General features: G+C 37.0%; 1 protein-coding gene across 5 annotated transcripts in view; it reads left to right on the forward strand.

Annotated features, from left to right (window-relative positions):
• PAK3 (p21 (RAC1) activated kinase 3) overlaps positions 1-27,093 on the forward strand; it is a 420,017-nt gene that overhangs the window by 332,097 nt on the left and 60,827 nt on the right. For all 5 annotated transcript variants that reach the window (XM_036270656.1, XM_036270655.1, XM_036270651.1 and 2 more), the window contains 2 exons: positions 18,468-18,599; positions 19,424-19,589. In XM_036270656.1, the coding sequence (XP_036126549.1) occupies positions 18,468-18,599; positions 19,424-19,589 (298 nt within the window). The remainder of the gene's footprint in view (positions 1-18,467; positions 18,600-19,423; positions 19,590-27,093) is intronic.

A 27,093-nucleotide genomic window follows, 5' to 3' on the forward strand; every position in this document is an offset into this window, starting at 1 on the left:
ACTTTGTTCTTCTTTTTTGAGTTGGATGTGGCGATTTGGTGTCTTTTTTTGGTTACATATGAACTTTTGAAGTATTTGTTCTAGTTCTGTGAAGTATGTCATTGGTATTTTGATGGGGATTGCATTGAATCTATAGATTGCTTTAGGTAGTATGGACATTTTAATGATGTTAATTCTTCTAATCCATGAACATGGTATGTGCTTCCACTTTTTTGTATCTTCCTCTATTTCTTTTCTCAATAACCTGTAGTTTTCTGCAAACAGGTCCTTTATTTCTTTGGTTGAGTTTATTCCTAGGTATCTTAATTTTTTTGCTGCAATGGTAAATGGGATTTTTTTAGGTTCTCTTTTTGTGAGTTTATCATTGGTTTATCAGAATGCCATCAATTTCTTGATGTTAATTGTGTATCCTGCTACTTTGCCAAGTTCATTTATTAAGTCTAGTAGATTTTTTGACAGATTCTTTGGGTTTTCGATGTATAATATCATGTCATCTGCAAATAATGACAGTTTCACTTCTTCCTTTTCAATTTGGATCCCTTTTATTTTTTCTTTCTATCTGATTGCTGTGGCTAAGACTTCCAGTACTACGTTAAATAAGAGTGGTGAAAGTGGGCATCTTTGACTTGGTCCTGTTCTTAAGGGAAATGCTTTCAGTTTCTGCCCATTGAGTATGATGTTGGCTATAATTCTTTCATATATGGCCTTTATAATGTCGAGATATGATCTCTCTATTCCTAAATTGCTGAGCGTTTTTATCAGAAATGGTTGCTGGATTTTGTCAAATGCTTTCTCAGTGTCTATTGATATGATCATATGATTTTTATCTTTCATTTTGTTTATATGGTGTATCACATTTATTGATTTGTAAATATTCTACCATCATTGCATCCATGGGATGAATCCCACTTTGTCAGGGTGAATAATTTTTTTGATGTGTTGCTGGATTCGATTTTTGGTATTTTGTTCAGGATTTTGTCATCTATGTTCATCCGTGATATTGGCCTGTAGTTTCCTTTGTAGTGTATTTTTCTGGTTTTTGAATAAGAATTATGCTTGCCTCTTAAAACAAATTTGAAAGTCTTACTTCTTCTTGAATTTTTTGAAATTCTTTGAGGAGAATGGATATTAGTTCTTTTTTGAATGTACGGTAAAATCCCTTGTGAAGCCGTTCAGGCATGGGCTTTTGTTTGCTGGGAGAGTCTTTCTTACATCTTCAATTTCTTTTGGTGTTATTGGTCTGTTCAGTTTTTCTATCTCTTCCCAGTTCAGTTTTGGGAGACTATGTGTTTCCAGAAATTTGTCCATATTGCTTAGATTGTCTAATTTATTCACATATAATTTTTCATAATATTTGTTAACAGTACTTTGTTATTTCTGTGGTGTCAGTTATCATTTCTCCTCTTTTATATCTGATTTTGTGTATTTGGGTTCTCTTTCTTTGTTTCTTGGTGAGTCTAGCTAAGCGTCCATCAATCTTGTTCATCTTTTTAAAGAACCAGCTCTTTATTTCACTGATCCTTTGAATTGTTTTTTTTTTTTTGTTTTGTTTTGTTTTGTTTTGTTTTTTGTCTCCATGTCATTTCTTTCTGCTCTGATCTTTACTATTTCCTTCCTTCTACTTGCTCTGGGGTTTTCTTTTTGTTTGCTTTCTAGTTCTTTAAGTTGTGAGGTTCGATAGTTTATTAGAAATTTTTCTGGTTTCCTTAGGTAGACCTATATTGCTATGAACTTCCCTCTCAGAAATGCTTTTAGTGCATCCCATAGATTTTGTATTGTTGTGTGTTCATTTTCATTGGTTTCCAGGAAGTTTTTTATTTCTTTCTTGATCTCTATGGTAACCCATTCATCGTTCAATAACATGCTATTCACCCTCCATGCTTTCAACTGTCTTTGTATGTTCTTGTTGCAATTGATTTCTAGTTTCATGCCATGGTGATCTGAGAAGATGCTTGATATGATTTCAATCTTCTTGAACTTGTAGAGACTTAGTTTGTGTCCTAACATGTGGTCTATCTTTGAGAATGGCCCATGTGCACTTTAGAAGAATGTGAATTCTGCAATTTTGGGGTTAATTCTTTGTAGATATCTATTAAATACATTTCATCTAGTGCTTCATTCAGAGTCTGTGTTTCCTTGTTTATTTTTTGTCTACATGATTTATCCAGTGATGTGGGCAGAGTGTTGAAGTCCCCTGCTATGATTGTATTGCTGTTGATTTCTCTTTTGAAGTCCTCCAGAAAAAATTTTAGTATATGTTGGTGCTCCCATATTGGGTGCAAATATGTTTACCAAGGTTATATCTTCTTGTTGAATAGATTCTTTCAATATTATTTAGTGGCCTTCTTTGTCTCTAGTTAAGGTCTTTATTTTGAAATCTACTTCATCAGATATGAGTATTGCTACCCCAGCTTTTTTTTTCCTTTTCATTTGCTTGAAAGATTTTTTTTCTACTCCTTCACTTTCAACCTATGTGAGACTTTTGTTGTGAAGTGGGTCTCTTGTAAGCAACATATATGAGTCATGCTCTCTTACCCAGTCAGCTACTCTGTGTCTTTATCAGAGTATTCAAGCCATTCACATTTAAAGTGATAATTGATATGTACTTATTTTTGTTTAGTGTGGTTCTCTTTTTATTTCCATTTCTTCTACTAATTACAGCAGTCCTTTTAGCATATTTTGCAGTGCTGGTTTAGTGTTAATATATTCCCTTAGTCTTTTTTTGTCTGGAAAACTGTTTATTTAACCATCTATTTTGATTGATTACCTTGCTGGATAGAGTATGTTAGATTAAGATTTTTGTTTTTCATGACTGTGATTACTTCATGCCACTCCCTTCTGGCCTGTAGTGTTCTTGTTGAGAAGTTAGCTGAGAGCCTTATGGGGTTTCCTTTGTAGGTAACCTGTTGCTTATTTCTTGCTGCCATTATGATTCTCTCTTTGTCTTTAATTTTTGGCATTTTATTATTATTATTAGTAGTAGTAGTGGTAGTAGTAGTAGTATTTAGTTCTTGCCCCTAGCAGGAACCAAACCTGGGACTATCCGGTCTGCAGGCCAGTGCTCCAACCGTTGAGCCAAAATGGCCAGGGCAAGTTTTTGGCATTTTAATTACTATGTGTCTTGGTGTGGGCCTGTTTGGGTTCTTCTTACTTGGCGCTCTCTGTGCTTCTTGAACTTGAATGCCTTCTTCCTTCACCAAGTTAGGAAAGTGTTCTGTCACTACTTCTTCAAATATATTCTCTAACCCTTGCCCATTTTATTCCACTTCGGGAACTCCTATGATGCGAATGTTATTATGTTTCCAGTTGTCCCACAGCTCTCTTAAGCTATCTTCTCGTTTTTTAATTGCTTTTTCCTTTTGGTTTTCTGATTGGTTGATTTTTTTCTACCCTGTCTTCTAATTCACTGATCCAGTTTCCTCAGGTTCCTCTACTCTGCTGGTTAGTCCTTCCAATGTGTTCTTAATTTCTGCTATGTCATTCTTCATTTCCACTTGGTTGGTTTTCAGTGTTTCTATATCTTTACTCATGGTGCTGATATCCTCACTCATGCTGTTGAGGTTCCTCAAGATCATGGCTCTGAACTCTACCTCTCATAATTAGCTTAACTGTGTTTGATTCATCTCATCTTTGGAGTTTGTTTATTTGTTTCACCATTTTGGCTATCTCAGTGGGTTTTTGAGCCTGCCGAATTTTTCCTGTGAGTGTTGGTGTTCTGCAGTTTGTGGCTTCCTCTACTGGGTTTGGATGGGGCTGGGCAGGCCCATGTTAAACACCACTGTCATGTCTTATTTTCCTGGGTAGATTTTGAAGCCTAGGAAAGGTTCAGTTATCCTCTCAATTTTTCCTGGTGGTTTGTAGTCTCATTTACTCAGTGCCTTGGATTGAAGCCCTGGTGTTCTGCATAAGAGGATTTCTGGGGGGTGGGATAGATGCTGGTTGTTAATGAGCCTCAGTTTGCATTTCTTTGCTTCACCTGGGAAAGGCTGAATCTCTGAGGCATGAGGCTGCTGCTTTTCCCCACAGCTCTGGGAAAGAGCACACTGGCCACTGTCCTTTGTGCCCGCAACTCAGTGAAAACTCTGAGTGCCCTCCAAATTCCAGGTGTCCCCACAGAATTTTAGCCCAGTCTGTCCTCCCTCTGCCACTGCCCCCAGGTGAGTGGCTGTGGCTATTTTAGGGCTCTGTCCAGTCTCTTTGTGCTGTGGAGCGGGCTGGGTCATTATTTCCCAGGGGCACTGCTCACAGCTAAGATTGCTGCTATCCCTGGGCTCCCAGCCTGCCACCCTCTCACTCCTCTGCAGATTCTACCAGTGTCTCTGGTTATATGGTCCTGTCCTGCTGCCTTTCTGTTGCTTTTTTTTGGAGGATTTGTCTTTATTTTAGTTGCAATTCCCTTTTGGTCTGTGTAGCTTCCATTTACTCCACCTCCATTTTTACATCTTCTCCATTTTTAGTTTTTTTGAGGAAACTCATACTGCTTTACACAGTGGCTGCACCAATATGTATTCCTACAGTACTTGGGTTGGTTCATCTATCTTCCCAGAACATGTATTTCTTAAAATAAGAAGCTAAGTCATTTTTGCTTGTTCTCAATATTGTTTAACCTAAGAACTGGAAAAATATTCTCTGTTTTAATATTATTTAATGTAGGGAAAAAATATGCCCTGTCCCAGTATTATTTATGTAGCAATAGAAAAGTATGCCATGACCCAGTATTAATTAAATGGGGCAGAAAATCATATTAATTTCAATTCTCAGTGCCATGGACTGGTGTTCTAGGTGTACAGTTAGCCCTCGTTTATCTACCTCGATAAATTAATTTCCTCAAAGTAGGATTCTTTTTTTTTTTTATCCTCACCCGAGGACATTTTTCCACTTTTTGCACAGATAGAGTGGGAGGGAGAGAGAGGAAGGGAGAGATAGAGAAAAAAACATCGACGTGAAAGGGACACATCGAGTGGCTGCCACCCGCACGTCCAACCAGGGCCAGGGACAAACTGCAACTGAGGTACATGCCCTTAGCAGGAACCGAACCTGGGTCTCTCCGGACCGCAGGCCAATGCTCTAACTGCTGAGCCAAACCAGCCAGGGCTCAAAGTAGATTCTTAATTTATTATACAATCTCCTTCACTAAGAGTGAAGTTGCAACATCAAAGCACAAATTGGTGAGGGACTACTGTATTGCTGGTTAGTTAATGCTCCTGGCCAAACTATAATCCAAAACATGATGCCCACTGAAGACCACACATTCTTTCTAACCAAACTACCAACATGGTACCATAGTGTTTGATCCCAGATGCACAATAATATACCTTCCTTCACCCCCATAACCTTCAGAGGATAAAAACTTTAGGTTTTCTAATTAATTATTTAGTTTATCCTTGAAGATAGGAACTGTCCCCAATATGAAATGGGAATAGTGGAAATAGAAATAGACAGTGTCATACTACAGAAGGATTTTCTCTAGTAAAACAATTAGAATCCAGATTTGCAAGGTTGCCTCTTGGCCAGTAGGCACTGATTGGTCCTTGGACCATTTTAAGGTATGGGCCAAGATACCTAGACCTTGGTCCATTATATTTGCCACCAGGGCCATTATTAGATCCTCAAAGGCTATATTATATGTACACTCTCTTATGGAAGCCGCATGATGATTGTATCAAATATATTAAAGGGCCCTTTTACCCTACTTTATATTTTGTTGAAAACCTTTTTTAAAACATGTTTTTACTGATTTTTTAGAGAGTGAGAAAGGGAGAGAGAGATAGAAACATCAATGTGAGAGAGAAAGATCCACCAGCTGCCTCCTGCATGCCCTCTACTGGGGATTTGCCCACAACCCAGGCATGTGCCCTGACCGGAATTGAACTGGGACCTCTCAGTCAGTGAGATGATGTTCAATCCACTGAGCCACACCAGCCAGGCTATTGTAAACTTTTAAAAGTGATTTTTATTTATTATTTTAAAATTATCAAGATTTTAATTTTTATTTATTTATTTTTGTTACCGATGTTTCTCCTTTTTCCCCCATTGGCATCCTCCTCCCAATCCTGATATCCCCTCCCCTCAGCATTATTGTCTATGTCCTTGTTTATGCATGCATCCATATATAAGTTCGGTGGTTTATCTCCTCCCTTCCTCCATCCACCTCTTCTGAGGTTTGTCAGTCTGCATCCCGCTTCCGTGTCTCTAGGTCTACTTTGTTCCTCAGCTTGTTTTGTTCATTATAGTCCACAAATAAGTGAGATCACATGATACTTGTCTTTCTCTGATTGGCTTGTTTTGCCTAGGATAATACTCTCCAGGTCCCTCCATGTCGTCTCAAAGGATAAGAGCTCTTTCTTTCTTACAGCTGCATAGTATTCCATCGTGTGTATGTACCATAGCTTTTTTATGCACTCATCTAAAGTGATTTTAAAAAATAATGATTTTGAAATTATTTGAGTACAGGTAACATTTGATTTATGGTTAGGTATACTTTATTGGAATTCATTGTGAATACTCAAGAATTGTTGCTAGATAAGACAATCGAACCTACAATTTATTTATTAATGTAATAACATCCCTATAAATACTAAATTTAAATGACTAATTAATATTTAATTATAATTCATATAAATTTAACTAGACACAAATTAATTTAGATGCTATAATTTATTTGTAATATTTTGGAGATAATAATTTATTTCTCACTTAAAACATTTTTTCCAGATCCACATATAGCTTATTATTCTTATGCATGGTTCATGTTGCCTAATAGATAAAACATCATTGTTTGCCATATAAAGTGTATTTAGTTTATGTGTAGTTTCTGTCCTTCTACCAAAGAACAGTGATTAGGTGCAGTCTTGATCCCATCTGGTATAAGATACAAAAGAAATTTATGTAACAAAACAGTATCTAAGCATATACCAATACCCTAAAGCGATTTTTCCTTGTGCCCCCTGAAGTGCCCTGAAGTGTTACCTTTTCACAAGAAGAAGTACAGAATGGTAGTTACAAAACAGTCACGGGGATTTAAAGTACAGCACAGGAAATATAGTGAATAATATTGTGATAGCTATGTTTGTGCCAGGTGGGTTTTGGAAATATTGGGAGTAATACTTTGTAATGTATCTGATTGTCTGAGCACTAAATTTTACTCCTGAAACTAATACAATATAGTAGATGCATACTATAAAAAAAATTAAAAAGTTACCTGACTTGCTAAATAAAAAGAATAAATATAGGTGTATATATAAGAAAGCCCCTATCAAATAAGCATATACACTTCAATCTATAAACAACTCAGTATATATATATATATCAGGCAATCAGATATTCTTTCAAATACTTATTTATAAACTGTAAGTTCTCTTCCTTCTCACAAGAGATAAACCTTGCTAGCTCCAATCAGATATATGATTTTACCTTATTATTCCACCACAAGTTTCTCCATGATTGTAGAAAATTCACAGTGAATATATAATCATAGGTGAAGGTCATTTATGTAAATCTAATAGTAGACTGCCTGTATATGACTTAGGAGATTTGTCCTAAATAAATGAAATTCCTTTTAAGATTAGCCTGAACCAGTATACCTGAAGACATAAATAATGAACAAATAAATAAATATTTGTACATATACAGACATAATAAAAGATTAAAAAACATCTATAACAGTGTTTTCCAACAGAAATTTAATAAAAGTCATATATGTAAGTTTAAAATGTCCAGTAGACATGTTTAAAAACAGAAAAATATCCCTGGCCAGTTTGGCTCGGCAGTAAGAGAATTGGTCCACAGACAGAAGGGTCATCAGTATGATTCCTATTCAAGGGCACATACCTGGTTTGCAGGTTTGATCCTGGGCCCCAGTCACGGTCCTGTGGGAGGCAGATCAATTTTTAATTTTTTAAGGAAACACCATACTGTTTTTCATAGTGGCTGCACCAGTCTGCATTCCCACCAGCAGTGTACTAGAGTCCCCTTTTCTCCACACTCTCGCCAGCACTTGTTTGATGATTCGTTGATGGCGGCCATTGTGACAGGTGTAAGGTGATACCTCACAGTTGTTTTAATTTGCATCTTTCTGAAGATTAGTGATATTGAACATATGTCTCTTGGCTATCTGTATGTCCTGTTTGGAGGGGTGTCTATTTAGCTCCTCTACCCATTTTTAAATTGGATTCTTTATCTTTCTTTTGTTGAGTTGTATAAGTACACTATATATTTTGGAAATTAACCCCATATCTGATGTATCATTGGCAAATGCGTTCTCCCACAGAGTGGGCTCCCTTTCCATTTTGATGTTGGTTTATTTTGCTGTGCCAAAGCTTTTTAATTTGGTGTAGTCCCATTTATCATTTTTTTTCCTTTGTTTCTATTGCCCTAGGCAATGTATCGGTGAAATTTCTGCTATGTGTGATGTCTGAGATTTTGCTGCCTACATTTTCTTCTAGGATTTATATGGTTTCACAAGAGACTTGAGTCTTTTATCCATTTTGAGTTTATTCTTATGTTTGGTGTAAGTTGGTGGTCTAGTTTAGTTTTTTGCATGTAGCTGTCCAATTTTCCCAGCACCATTTATGAAGAGGCTGTCTTCACTCCAGTTATGCTCTTGGCTCCTTTGTCCAATATTATTTGAGCATAATGTCTTGGGTTGATTTCTGGGTTCTCTGTTTTGTTCCATTGATCTATATGCCTGTTCTCGTGCCACTACCATGTTGTTTTATTTATAATAGTTTTGTAGTATAACCTGATACCTGAAATTGTGATTCCCTCCAACATTGTTCTTCTTTTTCAAGATTGCTGTGACTATTTGCAGTCTTTTTTGGTTCCATATAAACTTTAGGAGTATTTGTTCAAGATATGTGAAATGTGTCATTGGTATTTTAATGTTGGTTGCATTGAATCTATAGATTGTTTTGGATAACATAGACATTTTAATGATGTTAATTCTTCAAATTCATGAACGTGGTATATGCGTCCACATTTTTCTGTATTTCTCTATTTGGTCAATGTCTTGTAATTTTTTGAGAAAAGATCTTTTACCTCCTTGATTAGTTTTATTCTGGGTATCTTAATTTTTTTGGTTATATATATATATTTAGTTTCTCTTTCTGTGTGTTCCTTATTGGTGTATAAAAATGCCAATGATTTCTGGATATTGATTTTGTATCCTAGTACTATGCCAAATTCATTTATTAAATCTAGTAGTTTTTTGGTGGAGGCTTTAGGGTTTTCTATGTATAATATCATGTCATCTGCAAATAATGACAGTTTCACTTCCTCCTTTCCAATTTGGATGCCTATATTTTTTCCTCTTGTCTGTTTGCTGTGGCTAAGTTTTTCAGCACTATGTTGAATAAGAATGGCAAAAGCGGACATCCTTATCTTGTTCCTGTTCTTAAGATAAATGATTTTAGTCTTTGGCCATTGAGTATGATGTTGGCTGTAGATTTGTCATATATAGACTTTATTATGTTGAGGTATGCTCCTTCTATCCCCACTCTGCTGAGAGTGTTTATAAAGAATGAGTGCTGGTGCCTGGCTAGTGTGGCTCAGTGGTTGAGCATCTTCCCATGCACCAAGAGGTCACCAGTTTGATTCCCAGTCAGGGCATATGCCCAGGTTATAGGCCAAATCCCCAGTGGGGGGCATGCAGGAGGCAGCCAATAGATGTTCTCTCCCATCAATATTTCTATCTCTTTCTCCCTTTCCTTTCCTCTCTCTCTAAAATCAATAAAGAAACAAATGTTAAAATGAGTGCTGGATTTTGTCAAATACTTTTTCAGTATCTATTGATGTGATCATATGATTTTTATCTTTCATTTTGTTTATGTGGTATATCAAATTTATTGATTTGGAATGATTGTTTCAGCCTTGCATCTCTGCATTTATTCCACTTGGTACAGGTGTGTAATTTTTAAATATATTGCTGGATCTGATTTGCTAAAATTTTGTTGAGGATTTTGGTATGTATGTGCACCAGGAAAATTGGTCTGTCATTTTCTTTCCTTGTAGTGTCTTTATATGGTTTTTGGTTTAGGATTATACTGGCCTCATAAAAAGAGCTTAGAGCCCTGGCCAGTTTTTCTCAGTGGTTAGAGCATTGGCCCACAAAGCAGAAAGTCCTGGGTTCAGTTCCTGCTAAATGCACGTACCTCGGTTGAAATTTGTTTACAGCCTGGTTGGGGTTGTATGGGTGGCAACCACTCAATGTATCTCTCTCACTTTGATGTTTTTCTGTCTTCCTCCTTCTCTCCCTCCTGCTCTATCTGAAGATAAATGCAAAAATGTCATTAGGTGAAGATAAAAAATTAAAATTAAAAAAGAGCTTGAAAGTCTTCTTTCCTCTTGATTTTTTTGGAATAGTTTGAGGAAAATAGGTGTTAAATGTTTGGTAAAACTCTTTAAATGTTTGGTAAAACTCTCCTGTAAAGCCATCCAGAGTAGGGCTTTTGTTTGCTGGGAGTTTATTCATTACTGCTTCTATTTCTTTAGTTGTTATTGGTCTGCTCTGGTTTTCTGACTCTTCCCAGTTGAGCTTTAGAAGACTGTATTATTCTAGGATTTTGTCCATTTCACCAACGTTGTCAAATTTGTTGGCATATACTTGTTCATAGTATTATTTGTATTAGTAACCTTTGTATTATTGTGGTTTCAGGTGTTATTTCATTTGTTTCTGAATTTATTGATTTGGGTCCTCTTTCTTTGTTTCTTGGTGTCTGGCTAAAGGTTTATCAATTTTGTTTATCTTTTCAAAGAACCAACCCTTGGTTTTATTGATCTTTTGTTTTTTGTTTATTTAATTATTTATTGATTTTAGTCTCAATGTTTTTGTTTTTGTTTTACACTCCAGTCTTTATTATTTCCTTCCTTGTACTAACTCTGGGCTGGCTTGCTTTCTTTCTTTCTTTCTTTCTTTCTTTCTTTCTTTCTTTCTTTCTTTCTTTCTTTCTTTCATCTTTCTTCAGTGATTTTTATATAGAGAAGAAGGTAGAGGGAGAGATAGAAACATTGATGAGAGAGAACATGGATTGGCCACCTCCTGCTTACCCCCTGCCACTGGGGATTTGTCCCACAACCAGGGCATGTACCCTGACTGGGAATTGAACTGATGACCTCTTGGTCCATGGGTCAACAATAAACCACTGAGCTACACTGGCTAGGCTACTCTGTATTTTTCTTGTTTTCTAAATCTTTAAATGGTAGGTTTAGATAGCTTCTTAGAAATTGTTCTTGTTTCTTGAGTTAGGCCTGTATTGCTATGAACTTCTCTCTGAAGTCTGCTTTTTCTGAGTCTCATAGATTTTGTGTTGTTGTATGTTCATTTTCATTAGTTTCCAGGAAAGTTTTATTTCTTTTTTCATCTCATTGGTAACCTATTAATTGTTTAATAACATGTTATTTAGCCTGCTTGTGTTTGAGTGTTTTTTATTGTTTTTTTGTAATGAATTTATAGTTTTATTCCATTGTGATTTGAGATGCTTGATATGATTTCAATCTTCTTGAAGTTGTAGAGACTTAGTTTTTGTCCTAACATGTGGTCTCTCTTTGAGAATGTCCCATATTCATTTGAGAACAATGTGTATTTTGTAGCTTTGGGGTGAAATGTTCTGTAAATAGCAATTAAATCCAGCTGATCTAGTGCATCATTTAGGATCTCTGTTTCCTTGTTATTATTATTATTATTTTTTTGTCTAGAAGATTTATCCATTGATATCAGTGGAGAGATTTATCCATTGATATCCAGTGGAGTGTTAAAATTCCTTACTATGTTTGTATTGCTGTCAGTCTCTCACTTGAAGTCTTCCAGAAGTCTTTTAAATATAGTTTGGTGTTCCTATATTGGGTGCATATATGTTTTCCAGCATTATATCTTCTTATTGGCTCAATTCTTTTAATATTATATAGTAACCTTCTTTGTACCTTATTATGACCTTTATTTTGAAGTTTATCTTATCAGATATGAGTACTGCTACACCAGCTTTTTTTTTTATCATTTCCATAGAATTTTTTTTTACATCCATTCACTTTCATCCTATATGAGTCATTTTATCTGAAGTGGGTCTATGGTAGACTATATATATATATATATATATATATATATATATATATAATATTTTCTTATCCAATCAGCTCCCCTGTGTCTTTTGATTGGAGCTTTTAAGCCATTTATATTTAGGTTATTTAAAAAAAAATTTTATTGATTTTAGAGAGAGAAGAAGGGAGAGAGAGAGATGGAAACATTAATGAGAGAGAACATCTATAGGCTGCCTCGCACTGGGCATTTGGCCCACAACCTGGGCATGTGCTCTGACTGAGAATCAAATTAGCGACCTCTCAGTACAAATTCAACCATTGAGCTACTCCAGCCAGGATAAGGTTATTATTGATAGGTACCTATTTGTTGTCATTTTTATTCTTTGTGCCTGTGTTCCCCCCTCTTTCTCTCTATTTCTTCTTTTTATAATAGTTCCTTTAGCATTTCTTGCAGTGCTGGTTTGGTGGTAGTAAATTCCTTTAGCCCTGTGTGTGTGTGTGTGTGTGTCTGTAAAGCTCTTTATTTCACCTTCATTTTTTAATGATAACCTTGCTGGATAGAGTAGTCTTAGATTCAGATCCTTGCTTTTTATTATTTTGTATAATTCATGCCATTCCCTTCTGGCCTACAGTGTTTCTATTGAGCAATCAGCTGACAGTGTAATGGAAATTCCCTTGTAGGTAACTTTCTGACTCTCTTGCTGCCTTTAAGATTCTTCTTTTGTCTTTAACATTTGCCATTTTAATTTTATGTGCCTAGGTGTGGGTCTTTTGGGTTCATCTTGGTTGGGACTTTCTGGGTTTCTTGGACTTGTGTGACTTTTTCCTTCATCAAATTAGGGAAGTCTTCTGTCATTGTTTCTTCAAACAGGTTCTCTATTTCTTTCTCTGATTCTTCTCCTTCTGGTACCCATAAGATGTGAATGTTGTTATGTCCTGTGTTGTCCCCAAGTTCCTTTAAACTCTCCTCCTACTTTATTTTAATCCTCATTCAAGGACATCTTTCCATTTTTTGTTCAGATAGAGTGGGAGGGAGAGAGAGGGAGGGAGAGAGAGAGAGAGAGAGAGAGAGAGAGAGAGAGAGAGAGAGAGAAATGGACATGAAAGGGACACATCAAGTGGCTGCTTCCCGCAAGACCCAACCAGGGCCAGAGACAAACTGCAACCAAGGTATGTGCCCTAAGTGGGAACCGAACATGGGTCTCTCTGGACCACAGGCCAATGCTCCACTGAGCCAAACCAGCCAGGGCTATCCTCCTACTTTTATATTATTTTCTACTTGCTGCTCTATTTGGGTGCTTTTTTTCTACTTTGTCTTCTCTCTTATTTGGTCTTTAGCTTCTTCTAACCTACTATTAAATACTTCCAGTGAATTTTTTATTTCAGCTATGTCATTCTTCATTTCCACTTTATTTTTATTCATAACTTCTACCTCTTTTTTTATGTTGGTGTATTTCTCATTAAGTCGCTTGTAGTTCTCACTAAGTTTTTTGAGCTTTCCTGAAACCATTGCTTTGAATTCTTTACCTGACAGACTGCTTGCTCCATTTCATGTAGTTCTTTTTCTGGTTATTCCTCTTTTTCTTTTATTTGTATGTTTTGTTTTGTTTTTTTGTCTCACTGTTTTAGTAGTCTGATAGTTTGGGGCCAGGGGAGGCATGATGGGATACTTAGGCAGGTCAGTGTGTATCAGAGAAGATTGTTATGCCTCCTTGTCTTGGTGTGGTATCTTTCCTGTGGAAACCAGTAGAGTAGCCACCTTTGTCTTCTGAGTTGGGTACTCTAGGAGAGACCTTTTTGTGGGTTATGTTGGCTCTCCTATTAAATTTGGGTCTTGATTGTTGTTGTCCATTTGTAGGTGGACTCTGTCCTCTGGGTTGTAAACTATGACTCTCAACCCCACCCTTTAATCCCTGTCGTACCAACCATTATATAGGTGTTGACAGATCCAAACAAAGCAAAACCAGATCAAACCAATTAGAATCCCCCAACAAATATCAGCATCAATAATTATAAAAGCATCCACTTCAAAAAAGAGATGAAAAGACACACAAACAAAAAACACACTCACACACACACACAGTACTAGGAGGTGCAAAATCAAAAAAATAAGAAGAAGGAAAGGAAAAAATGAAAGTAAAGAAGGCAAGGTACAACCAGACTAAATAAAAAAGAACCTGAAAGAAATTATCAGCATCAACATTGATAAAAGCCCCAGCCTCAACCACTCAACCAAAAGATAAAAAGACTAACTGAAATCAAAAGACAAACTAACTCAAATCACACACACACACACACACACACACACACACACACACAGAAGAATACTAGAAGATGTGAGACCAAACCAATTAGAAGAGGGAGAGGGTAAATATATATATATATATATATAAAGAAGGCAAGGCAATTCCAGACCAAACCAAAAAGCACCTTTAAAAAATATCATCATCAATAGTGGTAAAAGCATAACTTCAACAAAAAAACTTAAAAGACAAACAGTAAACACATACACACACACACACACACACATACACACATGTATACTCACAAAAAGAATACTAGAAGGTAAGTGACCAAAAGGTTTAGGAGAGGGGAAAAGAACATAATAGAGAATATGAAAGCAAGGAAGGCAGAGACCAGAAATAGGGTAAATATAAAAATTAAAAGGTAGGAAATAACGACTGAAATAATAATGCTAAATTTAGAAAATAATAATGCTAAATTTAATAAAATATATATATGGGTCATATTTTCTTATCCAATCAGCTCCCCTATGTCTTTTGATTGGAGCATTTAAGCCATTTATATTTAAGGTTATTTAATTTTTTTCTTTATTGATTTTAGCGAGAGAGGAAAGGAGAGGGAGAGAGAAATAAAATACAGAATAGAAAAGTAAAAAAATGGAATAAGAAAAGCAGAAAAAATTGCATTAAAAATAAAAATTTACAAAAGCACACACACCAAAACAACCATCACCACAACAACAAAAAACACCTAGGAATTGCTACTTTTTTTCTAATCCTCACCTGAGGAAATTTTTTTCCCTGCATTTATCTTCAGATAGAGCAGGAGGAAGAGAGAGAGAGAAACATCAACGTGAAAGGGACAATCGAGTGGCTGCCACCCACATGACCCTAACCAGGGCCCGGGACAAACTGCAACCGAGGTACAGAGGTATGTGCCCTTAGTGGAAACTGAACCCGGGACTCTCTGGTCTGCTGGCCATCACTCTAACCACTGAGCCAAACAGGCCAGGGCAGATCTGCTATTTATGGAGCTCACGGGATTTTACTCTGATGTTGTTGGATCTGGCTCCTTGGGTGTGGGTCCATGTCCTCTTGGACAGTTCTCTGGTGCAGGCCAATGTGAATTGTTATCTCTGCCTTGCCTCCTGCATCCTGGCTGAAGCCCTGCAAGGCGGTATCCCAGGTAGTACCTAGCCCAGAGGCAGGGTTGCCTTCAGGGCTCACCACTTATATGTATTTGTTCTGAGCTGCTTTCCCTCCCCCCATGGCACTGGGCTTGCTCTGCAGGGTATCAGGTCCAGTCAGGGTGATTTAAACAGATTTGTGTTGGGGGTGGTGCCTGTCGCTTATGTGTCAGGCAGGCAGTCTCTTTCTCTCCTTCAAATGCCTCAACTCTGCCTGTGTTGCTGGCATCCCCTGGTTGCCACCTGAAGTAGGAGAGAATAGAAAAAAAAAAAGAAAAAAAGGAAAAAGAATGAAAAAAGGACCCTACTTGACTCTAAATCTTTCTGCCTGGCCTGCTCTCTCTGGGTGGGGCTTCTATGCAGGCTCCTTCCTGGACAGATGTCTAGATTTCCAGTGCTACCAGGCCCTTTCAGTGGGGTGCTGATTTCCAGCTCAAAGCTGTTCCACAGGTGGGGGGAGGGGCACCTCCTCTCTGCTGGAGATGGGGAGAAATATGCCTCTTTCCGGGGGAATTCTGGCTAGCCTTCATCAAAATTCTTTCAGTTAATACCTAGCCCCTCAGATTCACTGCTGTGTGATCTTCTCAGACCCATCCTCAGGTGTGCCCTTTTGCTTTGTGGGGTCTTCAGCTTCCACACTCAGGGGAGCTTTCCAGGCTGGCGTCACAACCATGCACTGGCTTTTAACCCGTGATAGTGGTGATACACCTGGTGTGCCAAATCACCTCTGATTATCACTGTCAGATGTTACAGATCCTCCCCTTCTCTTCTCTGTTGCTCTTGATTGGGGATCTCTGTGTGGGACTTGGGAATCCCCTGCTCCCAAGTGGCAGGAGCTGTGCCACTGCGCCTTCCCTCCATCTTCCCAGCTGGCAGCACAACTGTGAGAGTACACTCACCCACTTGTCATCTTCTCTTGTCTCCTCTCCATTCTCCACACTTTCAGTATTTCCTACCAGCTATTTTCAGGTGGTTTTTTCAGCTGAGGATTGTGGTTATAAAGTCTGAGAAGTCACATCATCTTTTGTCTGCAAGTTGGAGGACCAGAAAAGCTAGTTTTGTGATTTAGTCAGTGTCTGAAGGTCTGAGAATAGGGGGCCGATGATGTAAGTTCCAGTCTGAGTCCTAAGGCCTGGGCTTACAATGTCCTAAGGCAAGTTCTCCAAAGCCACCCAGGCTGTCAATCAATGGAGAATAGAATACCAATAGTCAGGTAAAATTATTTTTAATAAAATATTTCACTCAACCCAATATAATAAAAATGTTATCATGTCAACATATATACTCTACAAAAAGTATAAGAAAATATCCATTTTTTATATTGCATATTTAATATCTGGTATGTACTTTACAGTTACAGCTCATCTCAATTCAGACTAGTCAATTATAAGTGTTCAATAGCCATGTATGTCTAGTGGCTGCCATATTGGACAGCACTATATTATAGTTCTCTGGTTTATAAACTTGAGCCAGTATCAAGATCATCTAGAAAGCTTATTATAACAAAGATCACAAGTCCCCACTTTCAGAGTTTTGGATTCATTTATCAGAATGGAGCCTGAGAATTTGCATTTACAAGTTCCTTGATAATGCTGATGGTGCTGATCTGGGGACCACAGTTTGAGAACCATGACCATATTTTTTTCAAAATCCAGCTTTGGTACCATTTTACCCCTGTATTAACATGAATGATCAAGATCTGACCCTAGATGCTATGGTAGTTGTTATTTTTAGTGCAGGTGTTATTACATTTTTTAACATTGCAAGTCACCATTTACTTGTTGGTTAAAATTGAATAATTATTGCCCTGGCCAGTTTGGCTCAGCTGTCAGAGCATTGGCCTGCGGTCCAGAGAGACCCAGATTCAGTTTCCACTAAGGGCATGTACCTCTGTTGCAGTTTGTCCCTGGCCCTGGTTAGTCGTGCGGGTGGCAGCCACTCGATGTATCCCTTTCATGTCGATGTTTCTCTCTCTCTCTTCCTCTCTCTCCCTCCCACTCTACCTGAAAAAAAAAATAGAAGATAATAAAAAAATTGAATAATTATTTATGATGAGCACTCCTCAGATCTTCATGTCTATTAATTTATGAGTGCTTCATTTCAGGAGGATGAACAGGGAAGAAACATTCATGGGCTTCCTTGTGTTTACTGAGTATTTGCAGAGCCGTCTTAATGCCATATCCATACACATGCTCTGATCGGTAAGAACAAAATAGCCCTTTTCTTGTTAACAACCTGTCAATAAACAAATTGACAATCTGCCCAGTACAAATTCAAAGCTTTAATAGTAATTAATTTCATTTAAAAAAATATATTCATTGCCCTGACCGGTTTGACTCAGCGGTTAGAGCATCTGCCTGCGGTCCTGAGAGACCCGGGTTCGGTTCCCGCTAAGGGCACGTACCTCGGTTGCAGTTTGTCCCCGGCCCTGGTCGGTTGTGCGGGTGGCAGCCACTCGATGTGTCCCTTTCACATCGATGTTTCTCTCTCTCCCTCCCACTCTACCTGAACAAAAAATGGAAAAATGTCCTCGGGTGAGGATAAAAAAAAAATATATATATATATATATATATATATATATATATATATATATATTCATTGATTTCAAAAACATTGATCTTTAAAATAATAAATAAATACCTCACTGTTTCTTTGTAGCTTAGTGAAAAATAAAAATAAGTTTTTAAATTTCATGCTATTGCCCTGGCCGGTTTGGCTCAGCAGTTGGAGTATCGGCCTGCCGACCAGAGAGTCCCGGTTTCGGTTCCCAGTATGGGCACGTACCAAAAAAAAGAAAAAAAAAATCATGCTATTTAAACCATGACCTGAATTTATCTCTGAATGTAGTCAGGTTCTGGACACCAAATTTTAGATGGTGCTGCTCCTTTGTAAATATCTGTTCCTTCCTAACCCTACATAATTAAACATTTTATTTCCCTTGTTTCATGTTAGAAGGAAAGCAATGAGGAGTTAATACCTGATCTTTTAATTTTGTTTTTGTTATAAGAGTACAAAAACAGCATCAGAGCCTCCTTTGGCTCCTCCTGTGTCTGAAGAAGAAGATGAAGAAGAGGAAGAAGAAGAAGATGACAATGAGCCCCCACCAGTTATTGCACCAAGACCTGAGCATACAAAATCAGTAAGTTACAAGTGACTATTTCCAAATTATTTAAAAGATGTCCTTTGGAATATTCATATAGTCAGAATCTAGTAATCAATTTGTACCTATTGAACATCATGCAATATTCCAAAATTTTGGGATACAAGATTAGAACATGACAATTAGGGAATGATACCAAACAAGATGCAAATAAGTGCTAAGTTATAAAACTGCTGTAGAGGTTAAGATAGAGAAAAAAATTCATGTGAATCAGGTAGGAAGATTCACATAAGCAGCGGCACTACTACCAGAACTAGCACAGCATATATGGGGGTCACAAACGACTAGCTCCTCAGAGCTTTCAAGGACTATATACTGGAAGCAACTTAAAGTTGTTTTTTTGTTTGTTTGTTTGTTTTAATAGAAATCACTTGTCTTTAAAAAACATATTGAGGGTTGCAGGGTAGGAGGAGGGATGAGTAGGCAGAGCACAGATAGTTTTTAGGGCACTTAAAATACTCTACATGATACCTTAATGATAGATAAATGTCATTATTAATTTATCTAAACCCATAGAATGTACTATACTTTGGGTGATTAGGATGTCAATGTAGGCTCATCCATTGTAACAAATGCACCAATCAGTTGGGGGATGTTGATAAGGGGGAAGTTATGCATGTGTAGGGGCAAGGGGTATATGGGAAATCTCTGTACCTTCCCCTAAATTTTTCTATCAACCTAAAACTCTTTAAAAATTTAGCTTGATTAGAAAAACACTCACTGATAAGACAGTGTCTTGACTTCATACTCTTCTGTTAGCCTGCTGTTTTAATTGTATAACTTTTTTTTTTCTTGTCTTAAAGATCTATACCCGTTCTGTGGTTGAATCCATTGCTTCACCAGCGGCACCAAATAAAGAGGTCACAGCACCTTCTGCTGAGAATTCCAATTCTAGTACTTTGTATAGAAACACAGATCGACAAAGGAAAAAATCCAAGATGACGGATGAGGAGATTCTAGAGAAGCTAAGTGAGTCTTCTGCTATCATTACTTTCTTTATGGAAAGGTTTCTCATAAAATAGAATGGGAATTTATCCTTTAGAAGTTTGAAACTGCTTGTATGGATTCCAGGCTCCCTGAAGTCACAAGATGTAAAGTTTGGGATTCACTGTTTATTCTAGATCACTCCCTCTCTGGTGTTCCTAATTTGACAGAACTAAATATTTTCACTTGAAAAAAATCAATTCAACTGAAAACTTGAGATAATGAAGTAAGTAGTAAGTTTTATTTTAAGATTATACTCCCAAAAGGAATAAAATAGTCTGATGACATATCCTATTATCATACCCCAAGGGCTCCCAACTGATCAAGCATGATAGATAAGTCAATCAAAACCCAACACAGTCCATCAAAACTGGAAGCCACAATAATATACCTTTTCCCTTAATTTAGGAGCATTTCTATATGGAGAGGGGCCATGGCCAGCAAATACTAACAGCTTCCATTCCACGGTGTCATTAGTGTGTACATGCCTGTGTATATACATTCACTCTAGTTTTTCAAAACAATCTTCCAGTTAGCTTTTTTAAAAATTTACCTGCTACAAAGAGTCAAAAGTTTGTGAAATATATTCACTAAAATCTTATTACAAAAGCATTTACAAATTACTAGTTATCCGAAATCAGTGCCCTTAGTCTAACTCCTACTCATCCTTTAAAACTCAGCCCAAAAGTTGCCTCCTGCCCTGGCCAGTTTGGCTCAGTGGTTGAGCATCGACCTGCGGACCAGGGAGTCCCGGGTTTGGTTCCCACTAAGGGCACATACCACCAAAAAAAAAAAAAAGTTGCCTCCTCAGGAAAGATTTCTTTGTCTCTCCCAGTGTGAATTAAGTGCCCCTCTTCTTTGCTGTCTTTATGGTAAAAAATATCACATCATACTGAGCTGTCTCATTTTTTCACTTAGATTGTGATTTCCCCAAAGGCAGGGACTGTGTCTTCTTTTTCTGTATTTCCAGCTCTAATAGTGTCTGGTAATATAAAGACACTTAATAAATACTTCTTGAGTGAATGAATGAAAAACTGAGCAAACAACCATATCTTTACTGAGCTCTACTTTGTCTGTTGTATGCCAGAATCTTTGGAGGAAACAATAGAGAAACAATTTCCTGCCATCAACAAACGTACAATTTTATTTGGAAGACAAGATTTAATAGTGGGACATAAATAGAGAATAGAGTGCCATTTTATTTCAAGCAACTGTCTATCTAAAAGGCCAGAGAATAGAAAGAGAACCATTCAGGGGAGCTATAGGTCATATGAAGACTCTGCAGGGTGGTCATTAGGCCATTTTGCTTTCTCGTGGACATTTGGAAATGTCTAGAGACATGTTTATTGTCATGACACAGGGAGTGCTGCAGGCATCTGGTGGGATAAGCTAGGGATGATTTTACATACTCTATAATGCAAATGATAACACCTCTCCTTTCCCCTCTGCAACAAAGAATTATTCAGCCCCAAATATCAATAGTGCTGAGATTGAGACATTCTGAACTAGAGGTATTTTGGAAAGGCAAAAGTTCAGGTTGCAGCTGCCTGTTAGTACTCAGAACTGGAATTGCTGAACTTTAGCCAACTGACTTTACTATACATGACTAAATATACCTCTAGTGCTAATACCAACTACTGTATTTGCTATAATAACATTAGTAATTATTCCCATTTATTGAGCACTTTCTTTGTTGGCCACTTTTTATGCATTATCATATTTAATTTTCACAATAATCCCTTGTAGTCTATTTTAATAGCCTCATTTTATAGATCAGTTAAAATATGCCCCAAAGCCTGGCAGGTGTGGCTCAGTGGTTGAGCGTCGACCCATGCACCAATAGTCTACTGGTTCAAGTTTAGGTCAGGGCTCATGCCCAGGTTGTGGGCCCAATCCCCAGTGAGTGGCATGTAGGAGGTGGCCAATTGATGTTCTCTCTCTTCGATGTTTCTATCTCTTTCTCTCTCCTTTCCTCTATCTCTAAAATCAATAACAAAAAAAATATTTTTAAAAATATGCCTCAAAAAGCCACACTAATGACTGTCAGAGCTATAGTTTAAACTCAAATCTGTTTGCCTTTGAAGTTTACACTATTTCCATTACCCACTTTGCATCTGCATGTACCAACTGTCTATATGTGAAAAAGGAAAGGAAAAATGAAAGAATTGCCTAGATAACTTCAGTTCAGTTACTCAAACAATTGTCTCAATTTTTTCCTTTATTTTGTACATGTAGTCTGAACTGTGAGATTTATTAGATGTTAAAAATCTAACAGCCTTGCTTTAGTAAAAATTACTGTTATGTGGTATCTGTTATATTATAATTAAAATGCATTTATAGCTTTATTTCTTTAAATGTGTTTTTATAGATTTTTTTTTATAGAGAGATAGAAACATCAGTGTCAGAGAGAAACACTGATTGGCTGCCTCCTGCATACCCCCTAGTGGGGATCGAGCCCGCAACCTGGGCATGTGCCCTGACCGGGAATCGAATCAGCACCTCTAAGTCCATAGGATAATGCTCAATCCACTGAACCACACCAGCTGTGCCACTTATAACTTTCTTAAGTTTAGAGACAGAGAAATACGCATTATTTTCATGGTCCAAAATCTTGCTTTGCTTGCAAATTGTAATAGTACTGAAGCTGTGGACTTTATAATTTGTTGTTTACTCTGTTCTGTACTGAGCAACATGATGAAGAGGAGAAAACTACCTTTGATTATTTTTTTAAATTAAAAATTAAGTGTTTTATTCTCTGTTGGAGAGTTCTTGGGCCTAGAGAGAATTATTTTCCCTTTAGCCAGCGGGCCACCTATAACCAACTTTACTTTGTATTTACAAGACCTTTGCAGAGAGAACCTGCAAAGAAATGGGACATTATTTCTCATGAATCAGATTCAGGCTGAGTTACATTGCATAGTCTACAAAGTCAGTCTTTCCTGCTCCTGCTCCACCAGCACCCTCTCTATGCCCTCTCTTTGCCACCTTCTCACTCTATAACCTTTAACAAGTTATTTAACCCTTCTCAGCCTCAGTCTCTTATCTGTCAAATTGGGATACAAATCATAACTACATATTAGTACTCTGTCTATAGGATGGATTTTATGTAGCTCTACCGATGCCTAAACAGACAGGTACTGTAGTCAGAAAGGCCCAGATTTAAATTACAAGCCAATTGCCAACAGCTGCCTCACTTTGGGAAAGTTATTTAACTTTTCTGGACCTCTTTTTCTTCACATAAATACAAGGATAATAATAATACCAAATTAATAGTATTATGATAATTAAATGAGAATGATACATGTAAAAACCTGGTACAAAATAGGTGTTCAATAAGTGGTAGTAACTATTTTATTACATAAATATAAAGCCTTATTAAGATAATACAGGTAGACAGGTTTTGAAATGAATCATAATTGAGCTTGACTCATAAACCTGCACTAGCTGTGTGTCCTTGGGCAAGTCACTCAACTCTGAACTTGTTTCTTCATCTGAAAATTGGAGATAATAATACTGATATAATAGGGATTATGAGAGGACTAAATGAAATATAAAATAGGAAAGACACTTAGCACAATAAATAGTAGTATATTATTATACTACTTTTGAAAAATGAGAGCAAACATATTATTTGATATTTTAAAAATGGGGCATGACAAGAGACATATGAAAAAATGCTCAACATCACTAATCATCAGAGAGATGCAAATTAAAACAACAATGAGGTATCACCTCACACCTGCCACAATGACCACCATCAACAAATCATCAAACATCAAGTGTTGGTGAGGGTGTGAAGAAAAGGGGACTCTAGTACACTGCTGGTAGGAATGTAGACTGGTGCAGCCACTATGGAAAACAATATGGTGTTACCTCAAAAAATTAAAAATTGAACAGCCATTTGACCCGGTGATCCTACTTCTAGGAATATACCCTAAGAAGCCTGAAACACCAATCTGAAAGAATATATGTACCCCTTTTGTTCACTCTTAATTACACTATCATTGTTCATTGTAATCTATCTGTATCCATTGGAAAATAAAGAAACCACCATGGATGGGTGTCTCAGGTGCATGGTGCATGGTCCCATGTACCAAAGGGTTGAGAGTTTGATTCCCAGTCAGGGCACATACCTAGGGTGTGGGTTCGGTCCCTGGTTGGGGCATGTATGGGAGGCAACTGGTCAATGTTTCTCTCACATCAAGGTTTCTCTCCCTTCCTTCCTTCCTTCCTCTCTCTCTAAAATCAGTACAACATATCCTCATGTGAAGATTAAATTTTTTAAAAAAGAAAATAAAGAAATCCCTACATTTCAGTGAAAATTGTCATAAGGCGCTGTCAGCACAATTGTTTAATGCAAGAAATTTGTCTTCAGCCTCTCTCCTCTGGGCCCCACAATCACCCCTTCCTTTTGTTCTCCTTCCCCAGCATTCCTCACTCAAAACACTTTCTTCTAATTTATTCTCAGATAGAACTGAAATTAATTTAGATAATTATTTTCCTTTTTCTCAGGAATCAAAATTTTTATTATACTAAAACAATAATGTTTGAGTAGTTAGAGTTCAACTTAGTTTAATATGTAGGAGAGTACATTGATTTGCTTTTCTGCTATTGAAACCACATCATGAACCCTATTTCCAAATACTAGTATTTAGTGATTTCTTAAATCCTTGTAGTTTAAAATGTTTTGTTTTGTTTTTCTTATTTAGGAAATTGCTCTGGTAGGAAATTGTTCTGGCATTACTATCATTTTTTTTTTCCTTTGATTTTAAGTTGCTCATTTTTGTCACCTTTTCCCCTATTGTGTCACTATGTTTTTTTTTTCCTTTTCTTTATTAAAACTTATAAAAGCAAATTATAATGGCTCTCAATGAAAGAGGTCACTTTGAGAGCTTGTTTGTGATTTAGAATACTAAACAAGGCCTCCTGTTTACTTGACTAACATCAGTAGATGGCAGCAAACATTGTCCTGTGATGGGTTACTAGTGTGGGGGATGCTGTTTTATTTGAACAGCAGTTAAATTCAGAAGCAGGATCTCATCAAAATCATTGTCTTTTGGTAATCCTTGTGAAAGGATTAATTTCCAGTTTATTTTACCATGCATACCATGGAAATAAAGGCTGAATAATTTACTACTATAAAACCTTATTAAATTATCCCTGCCAACTGGAATTGGTTATAATTTAAAAAGTAGCTTGAGCTGAAGCTTATTTGCTTTTGTTCAGTCTATGGAAAAGAGTTTGCTCAGCAACTAATAGTATAACTTTCTTAGAAGACTAGAAATTGCTTTAAAGAACTATGGTTTCAAGTGACTTTAAAATCAGTATTTAATTTTTTTAATTCTCACCTGAGTACATTTTTCCATTTATCATCAGATAGAGTGGGAGGGAGAAAGGGAGAGGGAGAGAAAAAAAAAAATTGACTGGTTGCCTCCTGTACAACCCAACCAGGGCCGGGGACAAACCACAACTGAGGTACTTGCCCTTGACCAGAATCGAACCATGGCTCATTGGTCCATGGGCCAACACTCTAACCACGGAGCAAAACTGGCCAGGGCTAAAATCAGTATTTAATTTAAAAAGCAGAAGGAGGAGAGGGATGGGGACGGAGAGTCATTCAGGCCCTTACCCATTAATAGCTGACTTGGATAAGGATAGTTCTCAGTGATGTAGAAATTTGTGAGACAATTTGTAAAATGAAATAGCAATTCAGAAATTGTTAAATTGGGGGCATTTTATAGATATAACTCAAGTAAAATATATTTTTCAATCTGTCTTAAAATATAGAACATTTACAAAATGGAATACAAAAGGAAATGCATAATTTTATTTGAGTTTAATTCAACAGACATTTATTGAATACCCAATATATTCCATATACAGCACTGTGTGAGGAAGCACTGAAGATACAGAGGTGGTTAAGACTTGGCTTCTGTCCTTAAGATGCAGAATATAAGGGGGTGTCAAATAAGTAGATATAGATATATGGTACATTAAGTACAGAGAAAGAGAGCAAAAGTGAAAGTAAGAGAGGGAGGGAGGAAGGGAGAGAGAAGTGTTAGTTCAGAGAAGGGAGATTATTTAAAAGAATCGGTGAAGGCTTCCTGGAACTGGCAACACTGAAGCTGAGATGAAGCATGAATAGAAACTTGCCAGGACGAAAACATAAGAAGGACATTACAGTCAGAGAACAGTGTATAAAGAAGGTATGAAGACACATACCTGAGAATTCTAACGTATTCAATGATACTTGAATATAAAATTTCTGATGGATGGTGGGACTGGAAGCTAAACTGTTAAGCAGGAGCTGATCATGAATGACAATTAATTTGTTATGATCAAAGCATAAGTATCTGATGGGGAAGTGGTAAGATGGAATGGAGAATGAAGCAAGAACCAGATCATGAAGCACCTTACATTCCACGCAAAGGAGTTTGAGCTTTACCCTATAGGTGTTGGGGAAGCATCAGTGAGTCCTCAACCAGAGAATCATGATCAGGTCTACACTTTGAACATCCTGACAGAAGTGTGAAGCCTAGACTGAGTTGGGCAGAGGCTGGAAATAAGGAGTCCAGTTAGGAGGCTTTTGAAATAGCCCAGACAAAAAATAATGAGAGCCCAACTAGAACAGTAGTAGTAAAGAAGGGACAGATTAAAATAGTATCTAGGAGATAAACAGATACAGTTCCAGGACTCAGTGGACAACTGCATGTGGGGAGTGAAGGTAAGGGATGAGTCAGAAACAACTCCCAGATTTCTGATTCAGACTACTGAGTAGAGGGATGGTAGTATCATTGACTGAGATTGAAAATACAAGAGAAAAATAATTATAATACAACTCACGTATTGTGCAAGTCTTAATTTAACCTAACTGAAACATGGACTCCTATTATAAAAAACAAACAACAAGAAAAAAAAATGATCAACGATCCATGAGTGAAAATTTTAATTAATTATTTTTTTAAGATATACTGTCTACTGGTAACTCTAAATTAAGTTGTTCACTAGCCCAGAAAATGGATTATTGTCTATGAACATGAGGCATTGCTGTAGCACACAATTTAGTACTTAAACACATATCTTCTTGTTCCTATTCATTTAGTCAATAAATATTTATTCAGTGGCAGCCACTGTTCTAAGCACTGAAGTTACAGAAATGAAAAGACAAAGTTCTTACCCCCAAGAAGAAGCATGAATCACATTAGAAGGTTGAGAAAAGACTTCACAAAGAAAAATAACTTGATATTATATTCAAGTGGTAAATAGTAATAATTTTACTATGAAGAGTAGGAGATGAATAAGAGTTACAATTAGAACACAGAATATACAGACCTTCTCTTTATTGGTTTATGTCTGTAAATATTGTTTTACTAACTGACTCTACTCTTCTTTGGGACAGGGGCCATATTAATAATGATACTGATATGTTTGATTCCAAAAAGAAAGAAGGGAGGGTAAGAGGCATCCAAATAAGTGGTTCCCTTCAAAG

This window comes from Molossus molossus, unplaced genomic scaffold (genome assembly GCF_014108415.1).
Source record: "Molossus molossus isolate mMolMol1 unplaced genomic scaffold, mMolMol1.p scaffold_m16_p_2, whole genome shotgun sequence".
Classification (NCBI taxonomy): Eukaryota; Metazoa; Chordata; class Mammalia; order Chiroptera; family Molossidae; genus Molossus; species Molossus molossus.